Below are 25,048 nucleotides of genomic sequence, written 5' to 3'. Positions count from 1 at the left end.
GTACATTAAGTGAATTAAATAAGAATAGACAATCTGACTATTTTACAGAATAGACAATATAAACATATTTAAAATTAAATGAATTTGAAATGTACATTCAGTGCCTGCGTTTAGAGTGTCTGGAAGAGAGTCCTGTCTCAGTCAATTATAGATGATGTGAGAGGGCGGGTGTGTGTGTGTTTAGGGCCCGGATGGCTTGGGGATAGAAGCTCCTCTTGAGTCTCTCTGTCCTTGCCCGGATGATGCGGAACCTTCTACCGGATTGCAGAAGTTGGAACAGTTTGTTGCCAGGATGGGACGGGTCCTTCAGTATCTGCGCTGCTCTAGTCCGGCATCTCCTGGTGTAGGTGTCCTGAAGCGGGGGGAGAGCAATCCTGGAGCAGCGTTCTGCTGTATGGATCACTCTCTGGAGAGCTTTTTGGTCCTTAACACAGCTGTTCCCAAACCACGATGTGATGTTCTGTGTGAGCCTGTATAGAAAATCCTGAGGATCTTTGGAGAGACCCTGAACTTCCTCAGTTGTCGTAGGTGGTACAGGCGTTGCCTAGCCTTTTTGGTCTGGACCTGAATGTGGGCGGACCATGTTAGGTCTGAGGAGATGTGGACACCAAGATACTTGAAGGACTGCACCCTCTCCACTGGAGCTCCATTGATGATAATGGGCTTGTTTTATTAATATTACTAACCCCTGTGTCACTGACAATATATATATTTTTTGCATTAATTAGGAGTTAATAACAATAAACGCAGTCACTAGTTGCTCTGTTCATGAGTTTGAACAAAAGGAGCAAAAGCTGCTAAAGGAGAAAGTTTAGACACATCTGTCATCAAGACTCAACTCTGTCAGATTTATTTTACAGAAACACTTCAGTATCAACAATCACGTCCCAGTGCTTTCTAAATGTAAGCAAAGATGCCGTCACACCAGGCTTTAGAGCCGCTTGTTATTGTCCCAAATGCAAGTGCAAACACTTTAAAGCAAAGCATGACATTTGATTTAAAACACAGTTTTTCAAACAATTTACAACAGTCTTTTACTGAGTCATGATCCTGGGATTCATTGACTCGTTTAGGCTCATATTTGTTTATTCTTGTATTACAGTAAAAATGAACAGCCGTACTCTCTTGTTAATTAACAATCTCCTTCAAAGCTGAGGTCAAGTCAGGGTAGTTGTACTGAAATCCAGACTCCAAAGTCCTCTTAGGTATGACTTTCTGGCCTTGAGTAAGGATCACGGCCCTCTCCGAACCCAGCAGGGCGTTCATGACAAAGCCAGGTACAGGAAGGATGGTGGGCCGCCTCAAAACCCGACCCAATTCTTTAGTGAATTCATAGTTTGTGTTGAGAGCCGGCGCGACTCCGTTGAACACTTGTGGTGATGAGGAGGGTGGAGTGTCAGCAGGGGGCTCCAGTGCGCGGACAATGATTCCTGCCAGGTCTGAAACGTGGATCCAGGGAAATGGTTGTCTTCCAGATCCCAGGGTACCCCCGAGGCCGAGCCAGAACGGCAGCAGCATCTGCTTCATGGCCCCACCATCACGACCCAGCACTGCCCCTGGGGAATGCATGGAAAATAAGAAAGCACATGTTTTTCACTGCAGCCATTTAACTTGTTTAATGATGATTTACTGGGACACTCTTTATAACTGAGAAACCATTAGTTCTAGCTTATGCTGTCCATTCAGTCAATCTAGTCAGATTATCTGCCGTGAAATTGCCCATGAGATAAAATTTTAATTCATGCTAGAAAAACTGAAAAAGATTTAAAAAAAAAAAAAAAAAAAAAGTAATACAGAGATAAGATACTTAAATCTTCACATGTTGTGTATGCATGTACAAAATGCAAAAATAGAACTTTTTGCCCCAATTTCTTTCTTTCTTTAGTTTGTTAAACCAGTTAACACTGACCTGTGAATCATTCAAGCATGAAAAAGGCACCCAATTCAAGAAATGAACCACTGTTTGTGAAATGTATCCTTAGGCACTTGGTTATTAGCAGCCAGTCATAAAAACAACATTTTTTCCACATTGCTTTAAGTCAATTTAGTCAATCTCTGAAAAATGCCAAAGTTAACATATTTTGACAGGCATAAAAATTTTATTTTTGGTGATTCCAAAATAACTATGAGCAGAACACTTAGGCTATGTTCACACTGCAGGCGAAAGCGCATCAAATCCGACTTTTTCTGACCCTATCCGACTCATATCCGATCATGGTATGACAGCTTGAACGGCACAAACCCGATATTTTCAAATCCGACCTAGGTCACTTTCGTATGTGGTACTGAATCCGATACATATCTGATGTTTTAGAAAGCAACTGCTGTTTGAATGGTCATGTCGCATTTAATCCGTCTTTTACATCACTGACACAAGACGGACGCCAATTATCAGCACTAGAGAAGACAAACGAGAAAGCATGGCGGCCATTGTTAAAGCACAGGCTTTTTTTCTCAGTTTCCTTCTTTCTCTAATTAATTTGTCAAAATTCTGTCGGTTACAACTGTGCAGAAATTGACAGACTGCTGCAACAACACCTACTAGCTCTGCAGCTGCCATTTTTACTTCCGCAAACAGAGCGCGTTGTGTGTGACGTCTTCTTTTGTGCATGTCGACCTCTTTGAGGGCCATGAACCGTTCACACTAGAGCGCATTTGCTGTCACATTTTATTTGTAGTGTGAACAACCAGACAAAACAAATAAATAAATAAAATAAATAAATAATCGGATTTGATCAAAAAAATTGCAATTGAGCATTAACACCTGCAGTGTAACTACAGGTTACACTTACAAATAATGAAGAAACTAGACGTGAGGACAAAAGAAGAAGTGGCAGGCCTAATGAAACCATCTACAGCAGACAAACAGTATCTGAAAGCCATGTTCTTAAGAAATAGGAAAAAGATCCAGCAAAGACCTTACATAGGACCAGAAAGATGGATGTGGCCCTTCATCTGATCCATTTAGACCAGGGGTGGGCAATTCCAGGCCTCGAGGGCCAGTGTCCTGCAGGTTTTAGATCTTACCTTGGGTCAACACATCTGAATCACATGATTAGTTCGTTACCAGGCCTCTGGAGAACTTCAGGACATGTTGAGGAGCTAATTTAGCCATTTAAATCAGCTGTGTTGGTTCGAGGACACATCTAAAACCTGCAGGGACACCGGCCCTCGAGGCCTGGAGTTGCCCACCCCTGATTTAGACAGATTCAGGATGGACAATAAACATAAGCACGTGCCGTATACAAACCAGGCCGGATGATGACTTGTTTGGTGGTTTTTGCCACATTTTCAGGAAGTAGTGCTGCTGCTTCCCACTCTTTGACAAGTCTTGAGAGAAGGTCAAACGGAGTCCATTCACTGTCTTCTGTGTATTGAGCTGTTAGACTGGGTTTATAACAAGCTGTGTCATGAAAACAAACAATGAAAAAGCAATAATAGAATTACTATCTATATTATCAATGAGTTCATCTGATCTGCTGTGCTGAGTAGAATCTCACTTATTAAATGCTTACCTACACCTGACACCAGCACCCAAGAGTGAGGTGGACTGGAGGAAGCAGCAATGGCTTGAGAAAGAGCTTTAGTTGTGTCAACACGACTGGAGAACAAGTCTTTTTTGTAGCTTTCATTCCACCTTCAAAACAGAACCCGGGGGGGGGGGGGGGGGGGGGGGGGGGGGGACGGGACAGTGGCAATCCCTGTAAATGCATTAAAATGCTGCAGATATTAGGATGGACTCTTTGATTATTTATATCTCACCATCGCAGTGGATTTATGAGATTCTCTCCAGCCAAGTTGACGGCACCCTCACAAGGTGGGAGACCCTGAGACTCCAGCTCACCCTGCAGGAGCAGAGAGGAAGAAACATAAAGATGTTTAGAAATGTCACTGGATCTGTAAACTATCCCCCTTCCACATTTATCAGTTTGTACATCTCTGTCTGTACAGTTTGTACATACTGAATTTCCCGGAGGAACCAACACGATGGATTAATAAATTTCTTCTCCCTCTCTAATCTCAGTCCTTCAAACCATCAGGCATCAGCTCCAATATGATGTTTCGTTAACAGTGATGAATCAACAGGTCCTAAAATGAGCTTTAGGTTTGCCCTTTTACTTTGTATTAACTTTAGGTCATACCCATGTTATCTTCCCTGGACCAGGCTGGCGGGATATCAGTGTCACCTCATGACCTTTGTCCCTAAGTAGGCGGGTAAGCTCACGGCCAACGAAGCCAGATCCCCCTCCTACAAGAAACACAACAGACAGAGAAATCATCGAAAGAACAAACTGAAAAACAAAAGCCGCACACTTCCTCCAACTTAGAAACTGTGATTCTTACAAGTGTGTAAAGAAAGTACTGTATAAAGATTTAAAATAGCCTGTCACAGCTGACCTCTGTCCTCTACGTCAGGTGAGACTAATGCAACGCTATATGGGATTTTTTGAAACTAGGTTTCTAACTGCTGTTTGTATTGACAACATGCAGCTACATAAGGAATAATGTATGAGCATTTTAAATATCAAGTTAGCGCTGACGATTTCTTCAAGGTTAAATAAGGTCAAACTTTGATAAAATGTATCTTTAAAACAGCTTAAAATGCTACTGTCTTTGTTTGTATTGGGAACATTTAGGAAATGATACAGGTAAATGGGGATTGTAAATGTCACACATAATTTGTATCCAAATATTATATCACATTTTACCTATGACCTCATTTTTACATTTCACATCTACCTTTCTTTCTAATTGACCCCAAAATTTATTCACTTTCCTACACTACAAACTCCTTAAAGTACATTTTAAAAGAAGAAAATTGCATGAATATATATAAAATACAATACTATTTTCTTAAAAGAAAATTAATATTCCAGATAGTGAGCTGCTTTGTTGGAGGTTTGCATTCTCTGAGTGCGTCTTCTTTTAAAATTACACTCGTGTAATTTTTTTGGTATTTCTTTTTCTTAATTAATCTTTAAAATCGGATTTATTTTATCATATCGTGCTTTAAATTTTTTTTAACGTTTTACGTTCAATTTAAAATTACACTCAGTTTTAACTGCTTTAACAAAGGAAAGTCGCAACTTTCAAAAAACCCTTTTTGCTCATGACGTTAAGGTGGCTTTGGGTCAACTTTATTCTCGTTTTTGCAGTTAACTTAAAGAGAAATATTTCTATTATTTAGCCGATTTTTACAGATGTAAATAAGGGTGAAAATAACTAACTAAACAACTAAATAAATACATAGAAACGCTTCGAAATTATTAAAAAAAACCCTCAAAATTAGGCGAGTCAGGCATGCGTGGTGCGCATGCGTATTGTACATGCTTACAAAACATTGCTTTGTGCATTACCTGAGCAAACTCAACTAATAAACACACCATAAGCACACAGTTTTAGCACGCTTTCTCAAAGCTCCCAGGCTCTGTTCGCATTAGTGCTACAGCCCAACATAATGCACAAGTACAAACTCACTAATGGATATAAGGCACTTCAAGGCTGCAACGTAAACATTAGCTGTAAGCTATCTGAAAGCGTAATGTCACTCTGACCTTTCCGAGCAACTTTAAAAAACGTGTAACTTTTTAAAAAATGTACATACCTATTAAAATTCTCATGGCCAGAAGCTTGCCCTTTAACTTTGAGTTATATCTCTAAACGCCACCGTACTCGAGTCCCTCCTCTCCGTCTTCTTCTTCTTAAATGTTATTGGCGGTTGGCAAACAACAGATTGGTGCATTACCGCCACCACTAGTATGGAGTGTGGACTGGAATGAGCCCCCCCCCAAAATAAAAAAAAAAAAAAAAACGCTCTGTCTGCCATTTCATTCCCCATTATTCCATAATGGGCTGGAATCCATAGAAACACAACTGTAAGACCCATCATGTTTATCCTGAACAGTGTTTGCTGAATTTCTGCTAGAATATCTGCTCTCGCATCTGAGTGACTACCCTGTAAACTAAGCAATGATGCTCTTGAGTCTGAACAAACAATAGCTTTTAATGGCCTCATATCCACCCACTGAACCGCCAACAGAATTGCAAGCAGTTCTCCAGTGAATACTGACAGTCTATCAGTGATCCTTTTTTCTATTTTAACCATGAACTCTGGGACCACAACTGCTACACCAACTTGACTGGCTGAATCCTTAGATACATCCGTATATAATTGAACATAACCATAAAACTGGTCAATGTAAGCCTGCACAGTATAGGAGTTTAAAATAAACGCCCCATCCTTAGTCTTGTTATCCAGTAGAGTGAAATCAACTATGGCTTCAGGAAGTATCCAGGGAGATATTGCTGGTAATGAAGCTCTTTGAAAAACGTCCAACTGATCCAGTTTAAATTCACTTGCTTTTCCACCCACAATCCACCCAAAGCTCTTTGATTTCTGCCTTTCTTTCTCCCAGCAAGGGTTGAGAACTGCTTGTGGTGGGTGATCCTGTCCATGGCCTTGAAGATTTGGCCAATAATTAAGTACAAGTTGTGTTCTTCTCAGTCCTAGAGGCATCACCCCCATCTCCCCCATCTCCACCTCCCTCCTCTCCTTCTCCAGCTGCTCTGTTATCAAACTGTAATTTCAGCGAGTTTGGACCAATCGGCGTTCCGTACTTTAGCCATGCAAACACGTCATTTTGTAGTTCACAGTTGGCTTGGCCGAAGTCTTTAGTAACAGCTGACACCTGCTGGTTTTAGTGATGTGATGTCGTTCCTTTTCAAATTTAAAGGAATAATATGAGATATAACCCCAAACTTTTTTAGCTTTAAGTACTAAAAGTTTAACTCACACCGCCTCTGACGTAACTACAGCATCCGAATCCGAATAAGAAATGTTTACCCTTGATTAGGTAAGAAATTAGGTAATATTAGGCAATAAATTATTAATGTAGCAGGTCATAGTTAAAACAAATAAATAAGTTTAAAGCGAATATCTTGTAACAGACATTTATCATTGCAGGATTAGCACAGATGCACAGGAATATGAGTGAAATAAAAATGCCATTTATGGTATCATTTTCTGCTAATTAAAGGGTAATACAAAACGTAAATATTACAATAGCGCCATGGGCCACAGTCCAACATCAACAAAAGCTAAACAAAAATCTTAACAACAGTAACAACAATAATAATTTAATGTTGTTAATTATGTTAGCTATACAGTCAAGTGTGTGTGTGTGTGTGTGTGTGTGTGTGTGTGTGTGTGTGTGTGTGTGTGTTAATGCATTACCACAATCTTCCCTGGAGAGGGTGTCCTTACAAATTCCCTTCTGGGCTTATGTGGATGGGTTCCCTGGAACCTAAGCAGCATGGTTTAGATTTGCTAAGCTGCTACAAACCACTAGACCTCTGTAACAATGTGGTTTGGAAAGATGAAACCAAAGTTGAGATGGTCGCATTATGACCAATAATTTTTGGTTTGTTTGCCAAAAAACCAAACACAGCATATCAACACAAACATCGTGTTGGTAGAGGGGGGTAACAATTTGAGGACTGTTTTGCGGCCACAGGACCTGTGCACCTTGCATTCACTGTGCTAATCAAAATTATTCTAGGGTCAAATAAGAAGTAATCGGTCCCATAGCTAAAACTTGGCAGCAAATCTACAACAGAATGGCTAAAAAAAGATGTTACATTGGCTCAGTCAAAGTCCAGGCTGCAACCTTATTAAAATATTCATCTTCAGAGAGCTGTACATAAAAGTTTGCCTGCTAACGTCAATTAGCTGAAGCAACACCGTAAGGACGCGTGGGCCTAAATTCCTCCAAATGACGTGAGAGATTGATAAAGTCATGTGGAAAATGTACTATATGCCACTGTATTTATTTTCCTTACTTGTATATTCAGGCTGTGCCTCTATGCTGCTACTTTATGTCATTATGTTTACATTTCGGTAGTAGTTTCAGTAATAATATGCAGGATGAGAAGATGTCTTGAAAGTATACTGTTAAACGATGTTTTTTATTGTATTGCTTTTGTATTGCACAGGCAAACCCGGAAGCTGCTTGCTTGACGGCAGAGAGCAGGGGACACGTGGTTTGATAAAGAGATAAATTGCGGCTCAGGCTCATTAACGGCCTCTCTTCCTTGTTGCGGTCTTGCAGGTCGGACGTGAGGTGCTGGAGAGACGAGAACTGAAGAGGTGAAACCTTGTTTTACTCTAAATGTTCACATTTAGTGATGATTCACTTCGTTATTGTCGCAGTGTCGTGTTTATATTTATGCGTTTGCGCGTTTCTTGCCGTTATTGCCGCACATTGTTAGCTCGCAGCTTCAGTAGCGCCAAATGCACCTCGTGGTTTCCGCTGATGAGGAAAATGCAGCTGAATATTAAACGATGCATACGAGGGAATGATGCAATTTAGGCTTTGATTGGGAGCCCAGTGAACTTTAAGGTGCTGGGGTTGTGTTCTGTAATGTTATAACAGTTTAGGTTGATGTGTTTGAGGTTAATGACTCCCATAAGAGTAAGACCTGTGGGTCAGGGTTGGTGTGTACTTCAAACATCACCTACAAAACTATCTAAATGAAGCTGGCTTGCTAAGTGAATTTTAGTTGCGTCAAACAAGACAATGCTCGTGCATCTGATACTCCGTGCTACTATGTTGGGTCGACTAACGTCCACTATGAACTTCATAAGTAACAAAGTTAAAACTAATATAAAGGTAAAGCACTAAGGCCTTGTCTACAAAGGGTATAATCCGTTTTATTAAGAACTTGAGGAGTCGGTGTGTTCCCTTTGTTTATGCTTGTAAAACAAATGGTTTCCTGTCTTGTCCTATCTGAGAGTGTAAATTCCTAAATGAGCTAAATAGGTTCTGTAAGTTCTAAACATTGCTGTAATATTCACACATTTTAAAATGCATCAACTAAACTGTGCATTATATAAAAATAAGAAATTATTTTTATATAATAAAATATATTTTACAACATATAGACTAGCTTCAACACAGAAAACTTGCACTTTGTTCATTGACAAGCTAGTTTTGGCCTGGATTATGAAGAAATCAGCATACAATGAAGCATTTCATGTGATTTTTTTTCCTCCATTCACTCTCACTCAGATAGCTAAGAATGAGGAAAAAATGTCAGATCAGTTTCCAACATCAAAAAGCAAACAGAAGAAAATGTTATATGCCTGTGATGTGTCGCCACTACTATCTATTATCGCCACTATTTACTCTTAGCTTTATCACACTAGGCCCATAATTCAGTTGTGCCATTTCAGTTCTCATCCTATACCTGCTGCAGATGCAGACTTGCCAGCTTTTAGTCAAACCTTGATGATGAGTTGCATGTGAGTCCGTGTTTCACCTGAAACCTCATGATTATCTTTCACTGCACTGATGGGTTTGACAGTAAGGGCGCAGGTCAGGCACTCTGGTGTGCAAGTGCACGGTTAAGATAATCTTATGTTCCTTTTCTCTTTCAGGATTTCAGAACCTGGGTGTGTCCAAGGTAAGGTTTCTTCAGTTTTTGTTCGCTGAAATTGCATCACAGTATCTGTTGGTTTAAAAGTGTGGAAATTCCAAGCTTTAGATTCAAGATCCAAGGTGTTTAATGTCATGTGTCCAAAGAAAGGCATTTCTCTGTGCAATGAAATTGTTTCTTTGCTGTCCACCCTCAGATGCTGGTTAAGATATACAATAGAAATGGAACAGATAAAATACAAATGGTACAAATAAATAAATAAATGAAGACAGAAAAGGAGATGCAATTAAGATAAAATTAAGAAATTTAAGATGCTGAAGTCAGGTGGTCTATAGTCAAAATTTAACTAGGGTGAAATTCTGCTGGATAATTTCTTCTTTGACCTTTTGAAATTAAATGGTTAATGCAATCCACTCTGGGTATCAAAATCCAGCCCTTAATCTGACATTGAATGGCCAATAAGCTTGCATCACAAAAGAACCGTATTATCTAATAGCCTGTTTTCATTAGTCCCTATTCGGGTCAGGACACTTTTTAGGGTTTTCCATTAGGTGATAGTACCTGGTACTTTTTATTTTTAGTACTAACTCAACCGGGGTACCAAGCAATCGAGGCAGAAATGTGGAAATGTGTCCGTAGATGTGACGTCAGACTGCGTGTCACTGATTGGCTAGTCAGTGACGCATGAAGTCAGCAAAGCCATTAAGTTGATGACTTTAAATCTTAGGTTAACATTAAAGTGTTACTTAGTCTGTGCATGTACAACATAGTTCAACAGCACCCCTTTTTACCCTCTAAAGTGATTGTAATGCTGAATTAATGCCTGTGAGGCTCTATTAATATTATTTTCTTTGTTTGACAGGTGATGGATCCTTTATGAGCTCTGGCTGCTGGGTTTGCTCAGGTGGAAATGTTCTGATTTTTAAAGTATTAAATGTAATTTCTTTTAATTAAATCTTTGTTCACTGACAAATACAATTCTCTTGATCTGTATTTCAGTAATAACAATTTGTAGTAGGTACATCTGTGTGTTCAATAAAGCATCTTTTTTGTAAATCAAACTTTTGCAGGTTTTTATTTAAAATGTGTAATTTGACTTGTTTTTGCAGGATGTGTTGGGCTTGGACTGTGCAAATGACTTTTTAATTATGGTTAATGTGCTGTACATTTGAAGTTGGGGCAAAAGGGGTAAATGAATATTAAAATTAGACTGTAGCAGCATGTCTAAATGGACCAGTCAAAACATGTTTTAAAGTAAGTTGGGAAAATGACTAAATTCCTGTTGCCTAATCTGGGAAAAGGTGTTACTGAAAAGCATCAGTAAAACAGGTCTTGACCTAAGTATACACTCACTGGGCTCTGTCATTGGCTACAGCCTGCTACTACAGCAGAGACAAGATGCTGAAAAGACTACTCAGATTTTGGTCAATTTGGATATGATGGAATCAGTTGCTTTGGGTTTGGCAGCTGCTACAACCTTCATTCCACATACCAAAGGTGCTGTATTAGACTGGTGACTGGAGGCTATTTGAGCACATTGAGCTCGTTTTCAAGTTGAGGAAAACGGTTTGAGATGATCTGAGCCTTGTGACTTGGCAGCAACAATAGTATGCAAGTGTACTTGTGTTTAACAGCGCTAAAACATTGATCACCAGCATCGATGCAAGCCTGGAGAATCCACTTTTGCACAAAACTGACTTTGACCATTTTTGGTGAGGAAATTGTAGCATTGGGAATGGCACCTGGTATGGATTTTCTGCAGCTGTAGCCAATTTGCTTTAATTTAGAGATAGTCTTCTACATTTGTAACAATTTAAGTTGGTGGTGCCTTTTCTTGGCTCAGTCATTCTGGCTTTAACAAGGACAAAATAAATGCAACAGATTATGTAGAAATGTTGGACACAGCAGGTTAAACACAAGTCCTTTGACTTGAGCTTCTATGTAACAAATCTGACAGAAGCTCATGAAACTTAATTACAGAAGATTTTAAATGTTTTTTTTTTCTCTCAAAGTAAACTGCATTAAAAATGTCTTGATATTGAATATGCAGTTTTCTTAAAGTGTACTTAAGTAGCAAGCATCAGTTTTCATTCACACAATTTTTATTTTACAATATCCATCTTTACATTAAGGAATAAATCAGATTTTAAATAAAAAAATGCTGTGCTATAAAATCTATAAGTCCACTTAAAGCTTTACACAATTTTAAGTGCTTTCATTTATATATACAGTCTGTTAGTGTATGAAGTTCATTCAAGATTCCCGTTCTCTGGAGTAGAAGCCACTGTAGGATTTTGACAATCAACATTACTCTCTCTGACATTGTCATAAGTTGTGAGTCGGGTGCTTTTGGTTCCTGTTTGATCTGATAATGTTCCCTCAAACAGCTTAGCCATGAAGGCAAAACCATTTTTCTTGATGTAGGATTTCCCTGCAAAGGTGTAGAGGACTGGGTTAGCACAGCTGCTGATGAAGGCCAAAGCTGACGTCACTGCACGGCTGGACTGAGAGATGGCATCTAATCTGCAGGGGAAAAGTTTGAAAAGTCTTTTTTTTTTTTCAGCTGTGTTCATTGCACATAGATTTCTCCACATTCAGAATAATTTCATAATATGTACTTGAGATGGTAGGATGGTCAATGTCTTTACAACTTCACATTGAGGAACATTACTCTGAAATGGCTGCACATATTTTAGATGTAGTTTTTGCAGATTGGTGACCATTTACCCATCTTTACTTGTGAAAAACTATACCTCTCTAAGATGCTCTTCTTAGTGACCTGTTCCTCTAGCTAATTCTTTTTAGTTTCACCTACTTTTCTAATCTCTTGCGAAAACTATCCCAGCTTTGAAACATGTTACTGCCATCAAATTCAATCTAATATTTTTCATGAAATAGAAGAGTGTCTCGTTTGAAAAATCTGATGTTTTTATATACTATATTGTGAATAAAATATTGGTTCATAAGATTTCCACATCAGTGCATTTTTTTTACATTTTGCACAGCGTCTCAACTTTGTATTACTTTTATAACCTAGTATATTACAAAATGGTTAAAATAAGTTGACTGAATGTTAAAAGTTAAAATGTCATGTATGTCACTGCACTTTTTGCATTTAAACATTCAAAGTTTGTACTTACTTTTTTAAGAAACCCAAAAAAGCTTTTGGTTTCAGCAGATGCACACAATGCATAAAATGACTATAGTGAACTAATATTACACACACACACACACACACATATATATATATATATATATATATATATATATATATATATATATGTATATGTATATGTATATATATGTGTGTGTGTGTATATATATATATATATATATATATATATATATATATATATATATATATATATATATATATGAGCTGACTGCGACACTAAGGCGATAGCCTCAAGAAAGCAGGCAACAGGGTCCCCAGAGCCCTGGAAGCCGTGCCTATTACAACAATACTTAATGTTGGCCCAACTGCGTACCTGTGGAGGTAGCTGTGGACTGTCCCCAGTACAGGCACAGCTTCAAAGGACAGACGACTGATAACTGCCCTCCACTGGCTGCTGCCTGGTGCGAGGGCAGGGAAGGGCCAGTAGGAAGGTTGACCCAAGGGTCCACAGAGCTGTAGGCGCCCCAAGTTATTCTCAGACAGGGGAGGGGGTGGTGGCCTAGCCCGCTGTAGACTGATCCCAAAGCTGATGAGGGAGTGGATCCCGGCCAAGGGCCTGGACACTCTGCCATTGCCTGTGAGATATCCGCTTTCCTCATCAGTCCTGAGCTAGGGATGTGACCCGAGGGTCTCACTCACTGGCTAACACATTAGCCACAGCTAGCCGCTAGAGACACAGCAGCTACAACTTTATTCTTCTGTTGTGGGGATCAGGGCAACAGAATCCTGGGAAGCTACCGAGACAGGCTTCCCACCATAAAGGTAAACGGACACACACTGTCACCACACACTAACCATATATTGATGCCACAAAGAAGCACACACATGTACAACCAAGTAAAGAATATGTAACAGAGTGGAGAAAGAGCCTCTACAGAAAACCTTAGTTACTCACCTTTCTCTTATGGATGAGTTCTTTGGGTACCAAGCAGCTGCCACCTTTGGTAGAAAACAAAACACACTCAGTATTCACTCAAAAGCTCAGCTCTCTTAACAGAAATTTTGAGCAGATTTGATGCGAATATTTGTCAAGAACACGCCCTCGCACACCTGTACTATGTTGATGACGTGGTACGGCAACCAGAACAGGCCAAACATTATGACGATAGCCAGGATAAGTTTCTCGCTGCGGAAATTTCGTTGAAACCTGGTCTCCCTCAGGCGTTTCAGGATGAGAACGTAGCTGGTTATAATGATTGCATAAGGAATAATGAATCCTGCCACTGTCTGAAAGGCGTACTCAAACCTCACCTGCACATGAGAGGATATAAAGAAAAGCTGTTTCCTTAGATATTAAATGAAAAACAAAGAAATAGAGCCAAAATTATGAAACTGTTTAAACTGATCAACTTTTCTGGTTCTTTTTTGTCAAATGAGAGGACAAAATGAAACATCTGAAGACCTAAAACCAAATAATGTTGTTATGGTCTTTGATCTAAAAAGGGCCATTCTGAAAAATAAATCATTTTACTTTATGTAGTTTTAGAATATTTTGATTCTAATATTTTTGCCACCTTACTTAAGGAGGACTTTTACCTGTAAAGAAGGAATGTTTTACAGAAGAGCATTACTACATTTATGAAGGATCAATGCAAAATGATTTTCAGACTTTTGTGCAGTGCCACTACTCATGCATCAGTATTTACGGTGTGTAGGCTCAAGGGCTTAAAAAACGTGTAGTCTGGTGTAATTTTAGTTATTTTAACTACATTTTGAACACTAGTTAAGCTGCAGCTTCCAAGGCCTTAAACACAGTAACAAACACATCTGCAATATTTCTTTCCTCTCAGTTTCAGATAGTGTGTTCCTGTTAAAATAGGCAAATGTTTTAGCTGTCTAATTGTTCATGAAATCATATCTAATAAAATGTAGAGTATTATAAGAGTATTTTTTGACACGGTAGTTTTTATCAATAGTTACAGTTTAAACACAGAGATATACTACATTTCAGGAGAAATAAACAAACAACCAAAATATCCTCCTTTAATCTGAGAATGTAAGTCATTTTTTCCATTGCGTAGATTTCCCCAACAACATTTAACCAGTCTTTTAAAGAACCATTTTTTCTTTTATTAATTAAGTCATGAATGAAGAATTCTGGCCCTTTTGCTCAAAGCGTGATCATGTTCAATACCTCATTCACTATTTTACGGGCTCTCACAGGCAGAAGGTTTTTAGAAGGCATTTTGATGATGGAAACAAATATGATTATGAATCTAATCAGATCAGTGGCAGACAGATAACCAACACAAGTGTACTTACATGTCTACGCAGTGTGTGATTGGGTGCACACACATATGTTGTTTGATTCATATTATCAGTTTCTTCTTTCACATCTCGAAACACCAACGAGGGAATGGAAATGGCCATCACTAGCACCCATGTGCCTAGGATCACCCTCCTCACAACCTTCCTGGTGATCAGGTGATACAGTGTGTGTGGAAAGACTATGGCCAACAGCCTGTTCACGCTCATCAGGGTTATCAGAAAGATTGACGCATACATGTTGGAGTTGCACAGGTAGAACAGGATTTTGCACATGGTGTTACCAAAGACCCACGTCTGCATGGCCAGGTAGATGATAAAAAAGATGGTGAGAGCCATGAGGAACCCATCAGCACATGCCAAGTTGAGGATGAGGAGAGTGGTGACTGAGCGTTGTCGGCAGCGGGCCAGGATGCTCCAGACAATGAAGAGATTTCCAGGGACACCCAGGAGGAAGACCAAGCTGAGGATGAGGGCACCAATGGCTGCGGAATATTTGTTCTGCACAGCATTTTCATCATCAGGGTCAGGGGTGGGGTTTGGTCCAGTCAGAGGTGAGAGACTTGAGTAGCTCATGGCAGAAGAAGTTTTGATCCTTTAGATGGGGAAAAAACATTAGAATACCAAAAGGAAATTATGTAGCTTACAGCTGCTCCAAGACAATGACAGTAACAGACTAAACTAATTTAATATGACAATGTATTAAAAAGTCTACAAAACATCAGAAATAGCTCTAACACACATATATATATATATATATATATATATATATATATATATATATATATATATATATATATATATATATATATATATTAGAGATGGACCGATTTGATATTACGTATCGGTCTGATACTGACCTAAATTACTGGATCGCATATCGGAGAGAAATAAAAAAATGTAATCCGATCCATTAAATATCAAAAAAACACCTCACAAAACTTGCGACACGGCGTAACTCGGCTCATAACCGTAGCACGTCGAAGCAGTGTGGTCACGTGATAGAGCGGCTGTGCGTAATTGTAGCCTGCTAGCAAACATTTCATCTCCGAGGAAGTTATCTCAGAGAGAAGTAAAGCAAGTGTGTAAGTTCATCTCTGAATGTTTGTAAAGCATTCCCGCGTTAAGCTTAACAACCGATATATAGAGCAACTGCCTTTTCTCTCTCTCCTGCTGCTACTTCAATCGTGAAACTGCTTAATAATAAGCTGATCGGCTTTTCTGTCGGGAGTCCGTCTCTCTTCTTTGTTTTTGGCCCACTTTGCACCAGAAAGAGGAAACCAGCGGCTGAACAACAGCAGCACTATTAAGCTTGATAACCTGTTGTTAGAATTTATTTAATATTACTTTCTAGACCAGGATCCTTTTCTACGTAGCTGACGGCTGGTAACTGTGCAGGGGCGGATCTAGCAAAGTTTAGCCAGGGGGGCCGATAGGGCATGAACAGGGAAAAGGGGGCACACAGACATACTTTTCTTTCTTATTCTCATTTAAAATATCTAGCTTTTAATTATTTAATAATTATCTGAGTCTTACACACAAAGTTTTAATCTGATGTAAAATGTATAGAAGTCCATTACTGTATATAATAACTGTTAAGTCTAATATACCCAGTAAGCTGTAGTACTTTTTCCTTAAAAAAGTACTAAATCTGCTGACTTGGGAAAGTACCATCTGTGAATTCTGCAATTCTGTTGAAGAAAGATGTTGAATCTATTTAATTATTCTCGAAAAATAATTTATTTCTGTGAATTTTTTTCACCCTGCATCAAATTAAAGTTGATTACATTGATTAAGCATCATGAGGAAGAGGGTGGTTCCCTATTTTCTTTTGCTGGGAGTTTGCAACCCTATTAGTTAGGTTGCTTAATATTTGTGCTAAGTACTGTTTAAAATACCAGAATAGGGAGGATGGAGTAGGTTTAACATTATTAGATTGATCAGTGTTGCTGATCTATGAAATATTTTGGGTGCAGTGTGTTTTGTTTTTTTTTTACATACAGGTATAACAGAATAGCTTAAGTGTTGTTGTTGTTTTTTAACTTGAGTATGAACTTATACAAAAGCAGCAAGATATTAAAAAAACAGTTTTATTGATTAAAAAACACACTACATCGGATTCATATCGGTATCGGCAGATATCCAAATTTATGATATCGGTATCGGTATCGGACACAAAAAAGTGGTATCGTGTCATCTCTAATATATATATAAATTTAAATATCAAGAATATTACAGAGGTGAAATAAATGAGATTGACATTTAACTCTATAAATCAATAAATAAACAAAACTAATGAGGTCCGAAACACTAAAGTAGCCCTTGATAAATGCTAACTTCATGGAAACTGTTTACAGTGGTTCAGCATGACTCTGTCAGGTTAGCGTATTGCCACTTCAGTATTATTTATTATCATTCATTCATTCATTTATCTTTTTAAGATAAGCACCTTTGAACTGCATTTTCGGACTCTCCACGTTGAACAGATGTTTCTTATCAAGAAAGAGCTTCAATACCTTAATCCAGAAATCATGGGAGACCACCCAAAACACGTTCTGCACCGCCAAAGCCTAAATCCTATTTAACTTAATAGATCTAAAAAATTTCTACAAATATGAAAACCAAAATGTTTGACTTTGGTAGTGTTTATTTTTTAACATTTAACCATCAGCTCTGTACAGATAGATTTTAGACACTTCCTAAAACCACCACAACCTATTTTTTCTCTTTGTTAAGCAAATTAGATATAGTTTTTTACTATTTTTTTTAATTTTTTTTAAAAGAAGTGACAGAACACAGAGTTTTTGGACGATTTGATTCTTTCAACAAACAACATTCAAACAAACCATAATAATAAGAAGACAGTCATACACAATAACTGAGGACATGTGCTACCCTGACACGGCGTTTAAATATTTGCAACCAAGCCAACGATTCAGCCCAAACTTGTTGAACATTAGCTGCACTGCGTCAAAGAAAAGTATACAGTCTTTGTTTCAAGTTGATTTTTTTTTCCTCCTTTGTCTCATGTTGAAAACTGATATGCTGAAGTCACAGACAGTCATCCTCTGCGTCAGTTTTGCACCTTGTGGTAAAAAGTATGACGCATCTGTGCACTGATCGCAAAGACAAAATAAATATAAGTGATAGTGACAGAAGTCTAAAGGTTCACAAACTGGTCAACATACAATGACATGATGAGAACAAGACATCAAGTCTTAATTTCTTTTCTCTGGTACCACTAAAACACACTGTTTATTTTCCCCTGTTGGATTTGTGCAAGAGCAAAAAAATCATTTACTGCCAGGCTTACATCACCAGTAAGTATTGCAACAAAAATAAGATGCTGTTTGTTATCAAAAAGAGGTCCAAAAGAAAATATGCTAAAATGGCTATTTAGTATATATTATATTACTCACCTTTTGACGGTTTGTTATTTCTCCGTGATGTGTATGAGCTTAAGATGTCCACTGTTCCCAAAATTTGATGGTGTTCCTGTAAGCTGAATAAAAACTGAATCTTTTCCTGCCTCGCAGGTTGTAACATGCTGTCAGTGAGGGGAGGGATGCTGAGAGGCATGTCCTTCCTTAAAAGTCCTGCTATTTCTTTTTCTGTCTTGCACAACATTCCTGTGTCATGTATGCTGGGCACATAGGCACAAACATGCATTTAGAGATTACACACACATCAGCAAAATGTAATTGTTCATATGAGTCTCTGTCATTGACAGAAATGCCAATTTTCAAAATATAAAACAAAACCAAACAAAAAAACCCAAACAGAACAAAAAGAAAAAAATATTTCAACAGCCTTAAAAATACAGAACAATTGAGAACAACAACAACAAATTCTAAACTGGGAGCTAAATAAAGTCAGATCTGTTATTCACTGTAATCTCTTCCTGTCTGTCAGATCCAGAAGCCAGTAGCTAAACACATTTTGAATTATTTTTACCGATGGAAATCAGGAAGAAAAAAGATTCAGAAAGAGAAGTACTGATAGATGAATTCATGAATTAAAAAGGCATGCAGAATTCCTGACAATATATCAGTGTTTAAGGCAGAGATGTCAGGTTCATGTAATTGTTTGGCTGCATGCACTGCATGTGGGTGTCCAGGGCAGTGCTGATGAAGATCAGTTCGCAAAAAGAGTCACTCTTGAGGAAAGAACCAAACGCACATATGTCATAACCATTGAGGAAATGTGTGAAAACAAGGAAAACAGAAAGTCTTTCATTCATGAAAGCCATGACAAATAAACTTTCCCTCCACTGTTAAAAGATATTTTATTGTAACCAGGTTGAAACTTTGTGGTTGTGAGTTAATGATTGAGGTGACTGATTAATAAAGATCCCGATGGAAAGTTTTCAGAATCAGTAGAAGCAGTTTTCAATCTTCACACCATTTAATAGCATGCAGGGATTACATGGGTATCTTATTTTTAGACTGTTGAATACAATACACAGTCCAGCAGAGGGCAGCAACACTTCAGCACTCTGTCTACCTAACATCAGCAGAGATCCCTGAAAAACAGCTGCTGCTAATACATCTAAGTTCTCTGTTTTAATTACATAACCCAGCAATCAGTGACCTTCGGGGAACCGTGAAGGAACATTCTTTCTAAGTTCCCTGAAGGTTGTGAGGGCCAAAATGAGGCTATGTGAGACAGTGAAACATTTGAAGCATTTGTGCTGGAATTGCATTGAGGTTTTGGAGTAAATCCAACATCCATCTCCTCCATCTGCACTCTAATTTGTTGTCAGAATTGTTAACAAACAGGTCACCTGTAATTGATGGTTGCACGAGTCAGGGGATTGGGAGATCGACAGACGGATTGGTGCCGTGTCTGCAGCGATCGGACGCTGTACTGGTTCGTCGTGGTGACGATAGAGCTTAGTATAAAAGCAAAGCTCTCAATTTACCATTTGGTCTATGTCACTACCTTCACCTACAGTTACAAGCTATGGGTAGTGACCAAAAGAAATACGTGGAAATAAGGCTGGCATCTGCTGCCACATCAAAAAGGAGCCAGTTGGTTTGAGCATCTGACTAGGATTGCTCTTGGGCGCCTGCGAGATGTCATTTTTAATATTTGCTGTCTTTGTCCTATCATCAGCAGTCTACTGTTTACTATCATAGCCAAGTGGCTAACAAAGGTAAACAGAAGTTTTCCCAATTCCTACTAATGAATGTTATCTTGTTTCAAGATACATAATACCTGCCCTTATCCAAAGTCACATCTGCTTTCCTGTATCTTTTGCTTATTATTGTTTTCTCCTTTTTTTCTAAACCTGGTGGCTTTGACATTTTTTTGTCCATCTTCCATCAGTAATTTTGCACTCCAGTATCAACACCCAACAACATAAACTAATAGACTAATAGATCTATACTTGTATAGGTTTTTTTTTTGTGCTCACTCATATGTGTATGATAGAATTTAGAAAACACATCGGTGAAAATTTTAAGTCTATATCATAATGTCTTCAGTTTTTGTGTTTCTTGTCTTGCAGAACATGTGCAGGATTAAGTCTGTCATCAGAGAAGACCTCCTGCTGACCTCCAAAGTCCCAAAGGAAATGTTTTTGGCCCGGTTTAATAACCCTGTACAGCCTGTCAATCAGGCACGTGCAGAGGGGGGGGGCTAGAGGGGCTTGAGCACCCGCCCCTTTCCTGATGGGTGCCCAAAGTGCCCTTTTGTTGAGGCAACTTTTTTAAAAAAAATAATTTTTAATGTGTGTGTGCGTGCGGAGTCCTGTCTGTGCCCCTCAACAATAATATTTAACTATTAATCACAGTTTTGCTAAATAAAAGGATCTGGCTTGCATCTGTCACATGATCACATTTAACCAATGATCGCCCTTGACGACAGAACGCGCTGGTTACGAGCCGGGAACGAGCTCACAAAAAGCACGCGCATTTTTTGCGGTCCAGAGCTGTAGGAGAAACAAGTTAACTCAGAGACATAGACTTACTATATTTCTTCCATACAGACTGATGCGACAAAACCAGTAAGTAGGTGTACAGCGTACACTGTAGTGTATAGCACACAGGAGTGTTAGCTTATTACGGACACGTTGGTAAGCTGTCTTGTGGCAACTGACGAACTGAAACAAACGAGCGTGCTGTGTGTGCAACAGCGCGACAAACATTACCTGTCCTTTTATTAACTGCACAAGTAGTGCTGGTCATAGCTGCTGGCTACCTGGGTAAGGCTGTCATGGGTCTGTAGCTCTGTCACCGTTTTAGGGAACATATTTAGTTTTAAAGTTTTTAGAACATATTTAGTTTCAAAGTAAGTTTCCGGGCTTTTCCTGCCTTTCTGGAGGGATTATATTTCACTAAAAACGATCTAATATGCATGTCCACATAATTATGCATTATTATAATTATATTAAAAAACACACGCTGTATTTTAAAGAACATACATTAAGAAGCAGATTATATTAGATTTATATTTTAAATAAGACAAAATTTGGATTTTACAGCAGTAAAATGATTGTATCTCTACAGTTTAAAAATGTAATAAGCTTTGCCCCTGCACAGAGTGGATAGTGAAACAAATGGAATCATCAGAAATACATTATTTCATATTTATTACTTCCCCCTCCTCATTGCTTTATTATTGTAGCTCTAGTAATAAATAATAATGTAAGGATTCTGGATCAGCACCATGATGCCCATTGTATATACAGTATTCTGAAGAAGGTCTAAAATGTCCCTGTGTGTGTGTTTTATTTAGATGGATTTTTAAAAAAAAAATATTACTCATGATATAACATTGTCCAGACATGGCTGGTAAGGACATGAGGAGGAAACAGTAGGAGCTGTGTGAGGCTACTAAAGGCAGTGCTATAACATTTTTTTGTCATCATTTTATTATAGATTAAGTGCAAGAGTTGTTAGGTGTGGATAATTAAATTATAGTTTATTGCAATAGCAAGTTGTGCCTTGTTCTCACATAGACAGCAAGTGGAGAGTGATATATGAAATGATGGGATGGAAGGAAGAAGAGAAGCAAAGAGTGATTCACAGGCAGAGCCTAAATTATTTCTCACAGTTTTTTTGTTGCCTTATGGTTCCAAGTGCTGTCACCAATCTTTGCATTTTGTTATTATCTCATGACACTTGTTTAATCAGCTACAATCTCTCCTATGGACTTTTTAATGTCTACAGTCTCAGATCAACACAGCCCTGCCCTTCCCATATTAGATTCTTGATGAATGTGTGTTGTTGTTATTCAGCCTGGCTCAATGTGCCCCTTTTTAACTTTGAGCACCCGCCCCTTTAAACCTCTCTGCACGGCCCTGCTGTCAATCATACAATGGATGCAATGGCACGACGCGGGATCATGGAGCCAAAAGTCCGGCAGCTTCAGCGCCACAGCAAACTTAGCTGCAGCAGGAGACGGAGGACCTGCAGTCGTTGATGTATCCAGACCAGAGCCGGCGTCATCCTCGACCTGTAACATGTTCGAGTCTGGGGTCACCAATGTGGAGGTAAGCACAGACCAGCTTTATTCCTCTCTTCACATCAACTGAATACATCGTGCCACAAAACTCAGCAACACATTTCCTCAACACTGGGTGTGAGTGGAGCCCTCTAGTGGTCCACCACAGCATTAAAATTTTAAATCGTTGACAGCTATAGTTTGTTGGTTTGTTTTATTTTGTGAGCTGGTTATTAGGTGCTGCTCCAGCCAGCCAGAGAATCCCTGCTGCCCCACCCTCTCCTCCCTGTGTGGCAAGCAGCAGGTGCACCTCGCAAGATGATGCCATGATGCCTCCCTGCAACCCCGGTAATGATAAGAGGATGGAGGGAGTGGAAGCCCATTAAAATTTTATGTTAATCAGACTCTAGACTTTGTTTATCATTCCAAAAAATACCTCTTTAAATCAACTTATATAATCATGGAAAGGATTTCCATATGCTTTCTATTAGTATTAAGTATTTTTGTCAAACGAATGTAATTAGTTGTTCATTTTTGTTGTTGTTGCATTTTTTCAGTGTGAAAAATGCATTATATGTACAATGATATTTTTAGAGTTTGTTATATTTTTATATCATACCTTTTACTTCTACCTGCATTTAACATTTATTGTTCAAAATCATTAAATCACTATCTATTAATTTTCTACAGTTTTACCAATTTCAGTGAATAATCTTAAAATATATACAACTAATATAACTGTGAAATCTGTGTAATTACCTTATTATACCTTTTCACAATTGACTAATACTTATAATTAGATGTCATGCACAAGAAAAAGAATTATCTAATTTCTTTCACCAGTTTTTTTGTGAAAAGTTACTTAATTGCACAACTTATCAGTTATTAACAAATCCATGTAAAAAAATAACAGAAACTACTTATTTTTTATCATTTCCACTCAATTTATGAAGTTTTGACTTTGAAGTTTTGTTTATAATCATGTTTAGTTTTTACATGACTTTTTTGTGATTTTGTTAGAATTTCATACATTTAGAAATATATTAAACTTTGTATGAAAAGTGAAGAGAATTTGTAGAAATCCAACCCAAATTGTGAAGGTCTGTAACAAAGTGGATGAGCAGTTGCAATGCTCTCCTATTGTTCCATATGTGTTGACCTTTTTTTGCACATTATACACATTATTCTGTTTCTATTTATTTGCTATGATTTGCTATTTGTTAAGTAACATTGTTGCACTCACTATCCCGGGTTTTGTTTGTGTAAGCGTTCTGTTGCCGGCAAATCAAACATTCTGCAAATTAAGGCAAATACTCAGTTACATGTTTCTTTATATTTTATTATGTTACAGATTAAGTCATTTGTTCATACTTTGTTCTGTCTTTTCAGTCTTCATGAGGGTCAGGTATGAGGAAACACCTGCCTAGCATTTTCTCATTTTAAAGTGGAGGGGTTTCTTTTTCCATAGAGATGTTTCCTTTTGTTTGTGTTAAGGTTTAAAGGGATTTGTTGAATTTATTTCCTTTCGTTAATACCACCATTTAGTTGTGTAAATGTGCATATTAGAAGTGTGAAGATGTTTTGTGTCTTTTTAATCATCTGTGTAGAGTTTTAGATCCCTCAGTTCGAGTGAGTGGTACCGGCTGGGCTAATTGGAGGGAAATTGATGGCCCTGTTTAAAGCCAGTCTCTACCAGATTCAGAGAGAGGAGAGGTGAGCTGCGTTGCCAGGTCCACGTTCTGTTGAGTTTTGTTAATGGAGTTGATTTGGGGGAAGTCTTGTTAAGTTACACATTAAATTAAGTTCACTGTAAATAAATTGCTCACCTCTGGAAACCTGAAATGTCTGCGTAGTCTGTTTCCCTACCACCTTCCTTGACGTTAGAGTCTGACTACTTCACAAGGTCACGAATTGTTGAAGTTTATATAAGTTATCCTGCTTGTGCTATTTTGTTTTATTCCTTCAACAGAAAAATAATTAGGGCAAGTTTGGCAGAATCAACCTAAGAAACTCTTGCAAAAGGAGATCTTAAAAGTTTGACAAATGTAGAATTTGAAGGTATAGTCTGGAAGATTTGTTTTTTCCAATGTATTTCTTGATTGAGGACTGTTTGGTAAATATCATTTAGTTCCATTATTTCAAAAGACATCATGAATCTCTACAGCAGATAATATATACAAAATAAACAAACAATAAAATAAAGATGTAATTTTAATTTTGAATTATATTGTTTATTCAAATGTGCAAAGTGCTTTGAGTGATCAGTAAGACTAGAAAATTTGCAGTACAGCAATGACTTGAGAGACAAAACCAAACCAAAACATTTATATAATGTTTGGAGTTTATATGAAGTAAAGATGTATGGCAACAGAAAAAGCTGGCCTTAAAATAACTGACAAAACTACTTTGTACTACATCTAAAATCTTTTTGAGAGATCTCTGTGTCTTTACTCCATTGTTTGAATTCAATTCAATTTTATTTATACACCGCCAAATCACAACAACAGTCGCCTCAAGGTGCTTTATATTGTAAGGTAGACCCTACAATAATACATACAGAGAAAAACCGAACAATCATATCACCCCCTATCAGCAACCACTTTGGCGACAGTGGGACGGATAAACTCTCAGAACCAGGCTCAGGGAGCGGCGGCCATTTGCTGCGACCGGTTTCGGTGAGAGAAGGAAAACAGAGTAAGACATGCTGTGGAAGACAGCCACATATTA

General features: G+C 38.2%; 2 protein-coding genes and 1 long non-coding RNA gene across 4 annotated transcripts in view; 1 reads left to right on the top strand and 2 right to left on the bottom strand.

The window, feature by feature from the left end:
• Nucleotides 1–824: 824 nt before the first annotated feature.
• sdr39u1 (short chain dehydrogenase/reductase family 39U, member 1) lies at nt 825–5,736 on the bottom strand. Its single transcript, XM_085139337.1, has 6 exons — nt 5,606–5,736; nt 4,143–4,249; nt 3,763–3,845; nt 3,516–3,637; nt 3,251–3,403; nt 825–1,556 (listed from the first exon to the last, which is right to left on the bottom strand). The coding sequence occupies exons 1-6, from the start codon at nt 5,619–5,621 to the stop codon at nt 1,129–1,131; spliced, it is 909 nt and encodes a 302-aa protein (XP_084995463.1). The 5' UTR covers nt 5,622–5,736; the 3' UTR covers nt 825–1,128.
• A 2,230-nt stretch (nt 5,737–7,966) lies between these two features.
• Nucleotides 7,967–10,403, top strand: LOC146497350 (uncharacterized). Its single transcript, XR_014870485.1, has 3 exons — nt 7,967–8,146; nt 9,437–9,462; nt 10,298–10,403. It is a non-coding gene; the product is annotated as an uncharacterized LOC146497350 (long non-coding RNA).
• LOC146497348 (leukotriene B4 receptor 1-like) overlaps nt 10,220–25,048 on the bottom strand; it is a 30,357-nt gene continuing 15,528 nt past the window's right edge. Inside the window, exons 1-5 of one of the 2 annotated variants that reach the window (XM_085139331.1) lie at nt 18,295–18,612; nt 14,873–15,470; nt 13,661–13,861; nt 13,506–13,549; nt 10,220–11,958 (exon numbers count right to left, since the gene is read on the bottom strand). In XM_085139331.1, the coding sequence (XP_084995457.1) occupies nt 11,685–11,958; nt 13,506–13,549; nt 13,661–13,861; nt 14,873–15,451 (1,098 nt within the window). In that variant the 5' untranslated portion in view covers nt 15,452–15,470; nt 18,295–18,612 and the 3' untranslated portion in view covers nt 10,220–11,684. Of the gene's footprint in view, nt 11,959–13,505; nt 13,550–13,660; nt 13,862–14,872; nt 15,471–18,294; nt 18,613–25,048 lie in introns of those variants that run through there. The other variant, XM_085139330.1, reaches the window with a different exon arrangement.

Source organism: Neolamprologus multifasciatus, chromosome 18 (genome assembly GCF_963576455.1).
Source record: "Neolamprologus multifasciatus chromosome 18, fNeoMul1.2, whole genome shotgun sequence".
NCBI classification, from domain to species: domain Eukaryota; kingdom Metazoa; phylum Chordata; class Actinopteri; order Cichliformes; family Cichlidae; genus Neolamprologus; species Neolamprologus multifasciatus.
This window is presented reverse-complemented; position numbering and strand designations above follow the sequence as displayed.

What these genes read in the sequence shown, in the direction of transcription:
- sdr39u1 (XM_085139337.1), bottom strand. An exon ending in CTCATAAATCCACTGCGATG is followed by an intron (nt 3,638 to 3,762) that starts GTGAGATATAAA and finishes TCTGTTTTGAAG; the next exon opens with GTGGAATGAAAGCTACAAAA. An exon ending in GGTGCTGGTGTCAGGTGTAG is followed by an intron (nt 3,404 to 3,515) that starts GTAAGCATTTAA and finishes TTCATGACACAG; the next exon opens with CTTGTTATAAACCCAGTCTA.